Source organism: Heloderma suspectum, chromosome 7 (genome assembly GCF_057233095.1).
Source record: "Heloderma suspectum isolate Gila_16-S chromosome 7, 16-S_ref, whole genome shotgun sequence".
Classification (NCBI taxonomy): domain Eukaryota; kingdom Metazoa; phylum Chordata; class Lepidosauria; order Squamata; family Helodermatidae; genus Heloderma; species Heloderma suspectum.
The window spans coordinates 43359573-43370048 of NC_139464.1; the positions used below are offsets into that span (position 1 = coordinate 43359573).

The 10476-nt window shown below is 44.0% G+C and overlaps 1 protein-coding gene across 1 annotated transcript; it reads left to right on the top strand.

The window, feature by feature from the left end:
- Positions 1-523: 523 nt before the first annotated feature.
- On the top strand, positions 524-8577 carry KDELR3 (KDEL endoplasmic reticulum protein retention receptor 3). The gene is made up of 5 exons (XM_084809835.1): positions 524-1078; positions 3859-3959; positions 6309-6467; positions 7099-7351; positions 8161-8577. Exons 1-5 carry the CDS (start codon positions 988-990, stop codon positions 8199-8201), a joined length of 645 nt encoding a protein of 214 aa, XP_084665961.1. The 5' UTR covers positions 524-987; the 3' UTR covers positions 8202-8577.
- Positions 8578-10476: the final 1899 nt, after the last annotated feature.

The window sequence follows — 10476 nt, forward strand, 5'->3', positions numbered from 1 at the left end:
CTTCTAGAAGCCTACCTTTCCGTAAGTATACAGTATTCTCTAAGTATACCCTTTCTTCCCCAAGATGACTTGAGCCAGGGAAGAAATGCCGTCTGGATAGGCAGAAATACTTCCTAACAGCAAAAATGGGAAGATGCATGAAGAAAACTCAATTAAAATGAAGAAAGCAACCCCCTTATCCTGATCCCTCAACTTTGCACTGCAGACTAAATGGGTCTACAATGCATACTGAGGACACTGGAGATTGGGGAAAACAGCCCTGCTTTGGGCCTCCGAGAGAAAAATGTGTTATCTAATGGGCCTTTTCCCATCTCTGAAGTCTGCAGCGATTTTAATACTTTTCCTATTGAACTTGCAAAGATATGTCTGCCCCCTCACAGTCTTTTCCCCTTTAAGGACATTTTCAGCTGTAACTTGAGAAGGTGGAGGGATGCAGGAGAAAGTTTAACTCGGCCTAGTTGCACCCGCCTTCTGCTCCACCCTCCCCAAACAAGCAGCATCCACGCCACGTCACCCAGTGCCTGTACTGGGACTGCACAGCTTACTTAGACTGCAATGTTCCTCAGCTCTTCTATTAGAGGGGACAAATATACTGAGGAGAGGCACTGACCCAAAGTCTTCTCACAGAAAAAGTGCACAAGAAGAAAAAAAAAGACATTTCTTGGGTCTAAACAGAGACCAGCTCTAGTGCACCAAAGGTTTAATTTCAAAGCTCAATGCAGAATATTGGTGAAGATTTCCCATTAAAAGAGGCAGTGTGAATGCAATTCCACCAGGAGAGGAGAAAGCTATTTCTTACCTACAGGAAAAGGAAATTTAATGGAAAGGGATTATTTCGCAAGTCCCTGAAGAAAGAGGAAGAGAAATATTCTTATGCCAGCTTCCAGTGGGGAACCAGAAGGCACCTAACTGCTGTAGGCATCTTCCTTTTCAAGATAAATTAACTGCTTTTCCTTCAGACCCCCTCTGGGACATTCTTGGGCCATCATGAATATATTTCGAATCCTGGGAGATGTCTCTCACCTCTTAGCTATGATCATGTTGCTGGTGAAGATCTGGAGATCAAAGTCTTGTGCTGGTAAGTTTTTGTTCTCCTTCCCCTCCATCCTGCTGACAAGGTGCTGATGTGAAAACAATGCCAAGGAAAAAAAGGGAGCAGGCAAGGCTATGAAGTGACTTGCCACCAGAACACAAACTGTGACCCCAAAGACTCAGGATTTGGGATTAGCCTGCTTGGGTCACATTCATCCTTGACTACCAACCAAGGAACCGGATGTTTTAACATTTTGCCAATAGCTTGGTAGGACAATAAGACACAACTGAATCTATAACTCACTGGAGTCAATGTGTCTTCCTCCTGTCCTGTTCTAGATAGATGTTTCTCTCCATTGTTTTGATGGGAAAATTTGCCTAGATGAGGCCCTTTCTCGTGACACTTGTATGGTGCAGGGATGCTCCTACACTGATTTTTTAATGCAAATCACGTTTGTGTATTCCCAAGCCCGCCTGTTAAAATATCCACATCCTGGTCACCAACTGTAAACTGAGATTTGTCGTGACTTGGGCATTCTTTGTATACCTTCCCACTACCTGACACACACACCTTAGCAAAGTAAATGCTTTCTGGGAGGCTGGAAAAGGCAAGAATCCTTCTGCATTTTCAGCAAAGATTTCCTCTTTGGGGGAGACAAGGAAAACCCTCTGCCAGGGGTTTAAAAGAAACTAGCAATGAACAGGGGAAACTTCAGGGCTTGCCCAAGACATTTTGCTGCCTGAGACAAAAGACAAGATTGTGCCCAATTTCACGCACAGAAGTCAAGTGGACAGGCAACTCAACCTTACTTCAACCATGGTGATGAAGCAGCATCTTCCACCACACCTAAGGGCAGCAGGCTAGCTCAGGGGATGCAGGACAGCCAGTGCAGTATGCAGACAACCATCCTCCCAACATCTTGCATTCCTATGTATAGTTACATGAGAGCAAACTCTATTGAACAGAGTGGGACTTACTTTGGAGGAAACAAGCATAAGACTGGACTGTGTGGAACTGAAAATGGGCCACAGGCAGACAGATATGGGTGCTGAGCAAAAAATGGGGGGAAACCAGAAGTGCCATTTAGGGAGGGCATATCTCAGGACACCTATATTTATAGGGTAGTTTGAGTTTTGTTTTTTGAGGTATAAAAAAGTAATCATAATAAAGGCTCTTAATCACACTACTTTTAAATAATGTAATCTTGACTATATCCAAGAACAGGCCTTTGACTCTTTCCCCCACTCGCCCCCAACACACTGAAGCCTGAAATGTGTTACTGCTTTTAGAGTCCCAGACTTTGTGCTCGCTCTTTACTTTCTTGATGCTTTTCTACAGAAGTATTTCCCTGGCCTCTTTTTAAAATGTCTACTTTCATTTCTAGTTTCCTCCTTGCAAGCCCATCCCACTCCACCACACCAATTTCCTCCCTTTTGTGGGTGGGATCAAAGTTGTGTTTAGAAGGAGTGGTGTTGTGATGTGGCAGTTATGGTGGTGCAAGCAAATCACAGTTTCTTAAGGATGCATGTGTGTACATATCCTGGGATAGTGATAACTGTGTAAGTTTGTAGTGGGCGGAGGAATTCACATGCAGGATCAAATTCCTGTCCCTGTATATAGGATAATTTCTATGCAGCCTGCCTCTCCAAACAACCATGTTGAGACCGAGGATACTTCCAGATGAGGCAAAGGTTATGGCACTATAAAAGCCTCATTCGACAAATTTTACAGCGGGTCCACTCAGTCCAGACAACATTGTCTTCCACTTGTAACCCTCTCATGTTTTCCCTCTGCTTCTTCCACCTTTCTTTCTTACTGCAGAAAATACGCTGAGGGGAAAAAGAATGGCTGTATGATTAGTATTGCTAGGATCCCACTGTCTGGAAGCATCCTGAAAAACAAGAGGTTTAGGGGTATAATTGTTAGAGAATTGCAAGGTCATACAATGCACTGGTGATTAAACAATGGCACAAAAATACTTGCCTTTGATCTCTTCTGCCTGAAAAAGCCTACGACACTTGAACATTTGCAACCACCCACAACATTTACCCAAGAAATGACATGGTTTTACATTCTATTTAACTATCTCAAAAGAAATTATTATAGGCAGCTCTTCTGTGTTATAGAGTCATGAAATAGTTCAAATGATACTGTTAATTGGTCCAGCCTCTTTGTCTGCAGGTAAAGAGATCCAGAAGGACATGTTGGTGAGACGGAGAAACAAAGTTAGACAGTGAATGAAAGATCAAAGCTAGATTGGGGAGTCATCAGCATATAGATTGCTAGCAGAAACCATGAGAACATGCCATGGGTAAATGGAAGAGAGTAGGGAAGCAAAGAATAAACTCCATAGGAGCTTTACAGAGAGCATGAGGATGAGTCACCAGTGCAGAGAGAACCTCCACAAGAGAGAGGATACAAAAGGCAAAGCAATTCCCAATTCTCCACCCCACCCCTCATCCTCACGCTCTCTGTAAAGCTCCTATGGAGTTTATTCTTTCCCTTCCTCCTCTCAACACTACTCCCCATAGCGGGTGCTGAAACCACTATAGTTAACTGAGGTCACACAGACTCCGAAACTGCACTGAAGCCAGCGCGACGGGAAAATCCGTCATAAAACTTTGCAAAAATGTGGGTTTTACAGCATGAAGATCCACCATTGTAGCGGAGAGAGGGGAATGTCATGTGTCAAACCTATGGCTGATGCGCAGTAGCACCAATGTAAATCTCCTCTGTAGATCCCACCCACCCCCACCCCACCCCTTCTCCCTCTTGTTGATTTTCCTTTATCTGTTGCTCATTCATTTTATTTTGTGGCTTTGCAGGTATCTCAGGAAAGAGCCAGATCCTTTTTGCACTTGTTTTCACAAGCCGTTACCTTGACCTATTTACCAATTTCATCTCCATCTATAATACTGTCATGAAGGTAAGAAAGGACAAGGGACTTTGTTGTATTCTTGCACTCTCCACTTAATCACAGATGTGACCAGAAAGCCATTAAGCTATTTCAAGCTCCTGGTTTGCAACTGTTTACTGAAGATGTGAGACATTTGTAGTGGAAAGTAAAGAGAAGGTGAAGGGCCAGTCTCTCTCATAGTGGCCTGCTGGCAAACTTATCTGCTGCTCCCGCTCCCTTTATACCAGGGGTGGGCAGCTTCCCAGGGTCAGTGGCTGCATTGTCCCTTGATCCCTCCAGGGGCTGCATCCCTGCGCCCATTGCATGCTACTGAAATTTGGTGCTGTAGCAGCGGCAGTGAGGAAAAATAGCCTCTTTTAAAAGCCAAAAGTTGGCGGTGCAGCAGCGGCAGGAAAAAGAGGTAGCTTTTGGCTTTTAAAAGGAGGCTATTTCTCCTCACTGCTGCCACACCACCAAATTTTGGGGGCAAATTCAGCAGTGCAGCAGTGGCAGCGGGGGGGGGGGGCAGGCAAAGAGGCCAGGGAGGGATTGCATGCAGCCCATGTGTTGTTTACCCCAGCTTTACACAAAGCACCAGTATGGTGGGACCCAGAAAGTGAATGGCTCAGAGTTCTCTGTAATAGTGTGGATGCCTCTGGATGTTACTCTCTTTGCATGCCTTCTCTGGCTCCTGCCTTGCCACTTCCACCTCCACTTTCCCTTGTGAAAGAGAACAGGGGGAAGACTGGAAACAACTTGAGTAGCCAGAAAGCCACTGGCAAAACAGCTGGGTGATGCTGTTGCCACCCACTCTTTTATAGATGTTCTGGAGTGGTGGAATATTTGCAGTCCAACTGCTATGTTAGATGAGCGGTCAGGTTTTCATGTGTGTGCCTGGAGAGAGACATCAACAAAGATCACAGATAGACCAAGCAGATTCCACCACAGCTTTCACCCCAGCTGAAATCACAAGAACTGGACTGTTTCTCAACAAACCCCAATATTAAAGGGAGCATCAAACTAGCTTTCAGTTGCCTCACATTTTCATCTAATGGTATAATAAAAATGGCGGCCGTCAATCCTTGAGGCCCCCACAGTGAGTTATGAATCAGTTCTTTTAGTTCAGTAATGCTTTAAAAAGATTAAATAACAAGAAATAGTGACTCCTCACCTTGCTGCTGCTCTAGCATCTCCTTGCACTGGTGGTCTTCTCAGCAACTGTAGGGCAGCTGCAGCAAAATAGCAGCAGTAAAAATGGAGTTGATGCCTATAGAGGCAGGGATCACATGTGTACTGCTATTTCTAAAATTACAGCCTAACCCACCAAGACAAGGGGAAAAGGCTGTTAAGCATGCAAACAGGATCAGAACTCAATACATATCTCCCCTCTGCTCCCCGCACCATCCCAGGAAAAGGGAGTAGAGGCTCAGCCGCAGTATTATGCAACTTTTATTCAGTCCAGTGCCAGCTTAAAAGCTACATATCCCCACGTCCAAACTTACCAGTTATTTTTACATTGCCTGGATCAAACTGCCCAATGTCCAGATAGGCCAGTAGTCCCCAGTCATCCTTGCTGCTTTCCATTCACAATTACCTCCTTCCACTCACTCACAAAAAAAATTGTTGGAGAGGCTCTCCTACATTAGCACAGCCAGACAAGAATGACTTGGGAGATGGGTGTTAGAGATAGGGACGAGGGAGCTAGAGTAATGCAAAAGTTTCTGTCTCAGTTGGTAATTGGTCAGATTGCCTGTCCTCAAGCATCTGCCTTCATTGGGACTGAACAAGGCGCACCACTCCCACCAAGCATGCATGGTAATATGAAAACAGTAGAACCCAATGCTCAGGAGTTTGGGCTCCACTGTAACACTGGGCAGAGCTAGCACATTCCAGCTTTCGGTTGCATTAGGGGATGGCCTGCATCAGGAAGACATTTTAAGTATGCGTAGGTCAGCCTCTACCCTGGCCCCAAATACACGACCAGGAACGGAGTGACACAGTCCAGCAGGCTTGATGGAACGTAGCACCCCATTGTGCAACCTTGTCAAATCATTCCCGCAGCAGGTCAAGCAAGGGGACTGGGAGATGAACAAGAAGAAATTTAGTTAATAGTCCAGCTAATTAAAATGTCTCTGCATATAGAGCGCATTAAAGATGCCAAACTAGAATCTCTCGGGTAAAATGCAAGATAACAAGAGCAAATTCATTTGGTCTGTAATCAGCCAAAGAATAACTAGCAATCCCCATCATTAGCAGGTTCACTAGTGCTCAGAGCATTTCCAGAAGACAGACATGGCTCTAAAAGTTCTAAAAGACCAATCTTGAAAGGTTTACCCCAAGGAAAAGAAGTGAAATTTTATTGACTGTGTTTCTCTGCAGGTTGTTTTCTTAATTTGTGCCTACGTTACTGTATACCTGATCTACGGGAAATTTCGGAAAACCTTTGACAGTGAGAATGATTCTTTCCGCCTTGAATTCCTTTTGGTTCCTGTCACAGGCCTGTCATTTTTGGAAAACTACAGTTTCACCCCTGTAGAGGTAAGGAAGCAATTCATATTATAGGGGAGTGTGTAGCACAGGTGTAGGCAATATGGCGCCTGCAAGCACCAATGCGCCCTCACTTTTCTTGGCGCCTGTCAAGGTGCCCTACCCCTTCCATGTAACCCCCCCATACACACACACACACTTTAATGCCAGCATTGAGGAAGAGAGCAGCAGAAAGCCAACAAATGTTGGGGGAGCCAGCAGAGAACAGCCTGGGGGAGGGAATGCTTATATGCCTGAATGAATGGAGGCTGCATGCGAAACAGAGAAAGGGTTTAGAGGGAAATTTGGAGGGGTCCTGAAAAAGTGTGGGTTTTTGTGTGCTTATAGTGAGAAGGGAGGTGTATTCCTGTGTGTATGCATGCATGCATGCACATGGGGGTGCATGAGAGTGCATATATGAGTGCTGGTCTAGGACAGGTTCACGAATTGCCAAATGTGCCCATGGCGCCAAAAAGGTTGCCTGCCCCTGGGAAAGCGGATCACAGCACATTTCCTTGAGTCTTCGGTACCTGAAGTCAAACTTTTATCATACTCACTTCGTTCTCATTATTAACATCTTTCTCTCTGCACCACTCTACCATCTAGTAACATTTATGCTGGATGTACTTTCCTCCTTCCTCAGATCCTCTGGACTTTTTCAATTTATCTGGAATCAGTGGCTATCCTTCCACAGCTCTTCATGATTAGCAAAACAGGGGAAGCTGAGACAATCACTACCCACTACCTTTTCTTCTTGGGCCTCTATCGTGCCCTCTACCTTGCCAACTGGATCTGGCGTTACCACACAGAGAACTTCTACGATCAAATTGCTGTGGTTTCTGGAGTAGTACAGACCATCTTCTACTGCGATTTTTTTTATCTCTATGTCACTAAAGGTAACAATCACAGAAAGAATGCTAGAATTGCAGCTAGCCAGCTTTGATCACTTCACAAGACAGAACTCTGGTATAAAGATTTAAGTAGAGCACACCAATAACCCTGCATACTACTGCTAAGCATTAATCCTTGAGTGACTGTTTCTTAAAGCCAACTTAAATGTAAGCAAATATACTAACCATATGAAAAAGGAATACTATGCTTGCATGTTAAAGCAGTGGCATGGAAGCAACTCTTCTAGGGACTTATCCCAGGGTATGTAACAGATGATACCAAACTATCACTATCTCAGCTTTTGCCTATTTTAACGACTTCCCATACTCGAATTACTGAATTACATATCATGAGATTTTATTGCATTACTGTGTAGATCATAATCTGATTATACATATAGGGTTACTGATTGCTATTAGCTATAGGTGCCCCCCCGTGCACATAGATGGCAAAGAAGCCATTTATAGGAGCATCTCATCCTACGTATGGGTTTTCTACGAATTCCTACATGGAGTTTTCTGTGTACGGCAGGGGTGGGAAATGTATGGCCCTGTAGATGTTTTGGCCAGCAACTTGCATCAGCCTTAGCCAGTATAACCAATGGCAAGGGATAATAGGAATTGTAGGCCAAAACATCTGGAGGGCCACAAGTTGCCCAACCCTGGTATAGGGGTTCTGTAATGCAGAAAGCTACCACTATTAAAAGAGCCACCACGACATTATTTGCCTGGAACAGAAATGGTAGAGGCAGAATTGCCATTCCTTCCTGCCACATAGCGTAGCACAAACTCGATATTTTATTTTTTCCCCCTAGTATTAAAAGGAAAGAAGCTGGGTCTCCCAATGCCTATCTGAAGATGCACATAAGTGAAACAAGCTCCTGAAGACCCTGCTCCAGGACTGCAGGATGTTTTTTCTGCTCTTCTGCCATATGGCTCAGCAAGTATTCAGAGAACTTACCTGTTCATCTACACTGTAACTAGCAAACTCTAGACTGTGCCTGAGCGATTGCGGTCTGGATAGCTAACACTTCTGGCTTAACACTTCTTAATTATTCAGTGTTGAGCTAGACTTAAGTATTTACATTTTCTTTTGTATTGGCATGTTCCTTTGGTGACTGAACTATGCTTGTAAGAAATAAAATAGTACCAACGACATGTTCCATTGATCTCTGTATTTGCTTCAACATTGATGTGACTGAAATCACCTCAGGGGTGACATTTGGTCCAGACTGAGTAAGGAGTCAAACCATAATACACTGTTTGATTTAAGTTATGACTGAGCCACTTTATTAGGGAAAATGAATATGTGTTTATTCTGTTGTGTTTGTTCTGTTGCAGTGTAGGCTCAGAATTTCAAATAATGGTTTTGATTTAAAGAGTGAAGCGGCTGGGCCAAAGCCGAAAGGACACTCAGCTGTGGATGTGTCTGGTGGTGAAAAGAAAATCCGATGCTGTAAAGAACAATATTGTTTAGGAACCTGGAATGTAAGATCAATGAATCAAGGTAAGCTGGAGGTGGTCAAACATGAGATGGCAAGATTGAACATCTTGGGAACCAGCGAACTAAAATGGACAAGCATGGGCGAATTTAATTCAGGTGACCATCATATCTACTACTGTGGGCAAGAATCCCTTAGAAGAAATGAAGTAGTACTCATAGTCAATAAAAGGGTGGGAAAAGCAGTACTGGGGTATTTTATTTTATTTTTATTTTATTGCATTTATATCCCGCCTTTTTCCTCTTGCAAGGAACCCAAGGCGGCTTACATTTTCTTCCTCCTCTCCATTTTATCCTCACAACAACAACCCTGTGAGGTAGGTTGGGCTGGGAGTTTGTGACTGGCCCAAAGTGACCCAGTGAGCTTCCATGGCTGAGTGGAGACTAGAACCCAGATCTCCCGGCTCCCAGTCCAACACTCTAGCCACTACGCCACACTGGCTCTCAAACAATCTCAAAAATGATAGAATGATCTCAGTACGAATCCAAGGCAAACCATTCAACATCACAGTAATTTAAGTCTATGCCCCAACCACTGAGGCCAAAAAGGCTGAGGTTGATCGGTTCTATGAAGACCTACAACACCTTCTAGAACTAACACCAAAAAAAGATGTCCTCTTCATCATAGGGGATTGGAATGCCAAAGTAGGAAGTCAAGAAATCACCGGGATAACAGGCAAGCATGGCTTTGGTGTACAAAATGAAGGAGGACAACGGCTAATAAAGTTTTGCCAAGAGAACACACTGATCATAGCAAACACTCTTTTCCAGCAGCACAACAGGTGACTCTACACATGGACATCACCACATTATCGAAATCAGATCGATTATGTCCTTTGCAGCCAAAGATGGAGAAGCTCAATACAGTCAGTAAAAACAAGACCTGGAGCTGACTGTGGCTCAGATCATGAGCTTCTTGTTGCAAAATTTCGGCTTAAATTGAAGAACGTAGGGTAAACCACTGAACCATTCAGGTATGACCTAAATCATATCCCTTTTGAATATACAGTGGAGGTGAGGAATAGATTTCAGGGATTAGACCTGATAGACAGAGTGCCCGAGGAACTATGGACAGAGGTCCGTAACACTGTTCAGGAAACAGCAACTCAATCCATCCCCAAGAAAAAGAAATGCAAGAAAGCAAAGTGGCTGTCTGATGAGGCTTTACAAGTAGCTGAGGAAAGAAGGGAAGCGAAAAGCAAGGGAGAAAGGGGAAGATATATCCAACTGAATGCAGAGTTCCAGAGAATAGCAAGGAGAGACAAGAAGGCCTTCTTAAATGAACAAGGCAAAGAAATCGAGGAAAACAATAGAATGGGAAAGACTAGAGATCTTTTCAAGAAAATTGGAGATCTCAAGAGAGCGTTTTGTGCAGTTGGGCATGATAAAGGACAAAGAAGGCAGGGACCTAACAGAAGCAGATGAGATTAAGAAGAGGTGGCAAGAATACACAGAAGAACTATACAGCAAAGATCTGAATGTCCCTGATAGCCATGAGAGTGCGGTCACTGAACTTGAGCCGGACATCCTAGAGAGTGAAGTCAAGTGGGCCTTAGGAAGCATTACTAACAACAAAGCTAGCGGAGATGACAGTATTCCAGCTGAGTTATTTAAAATCCTAAAAGTTGAT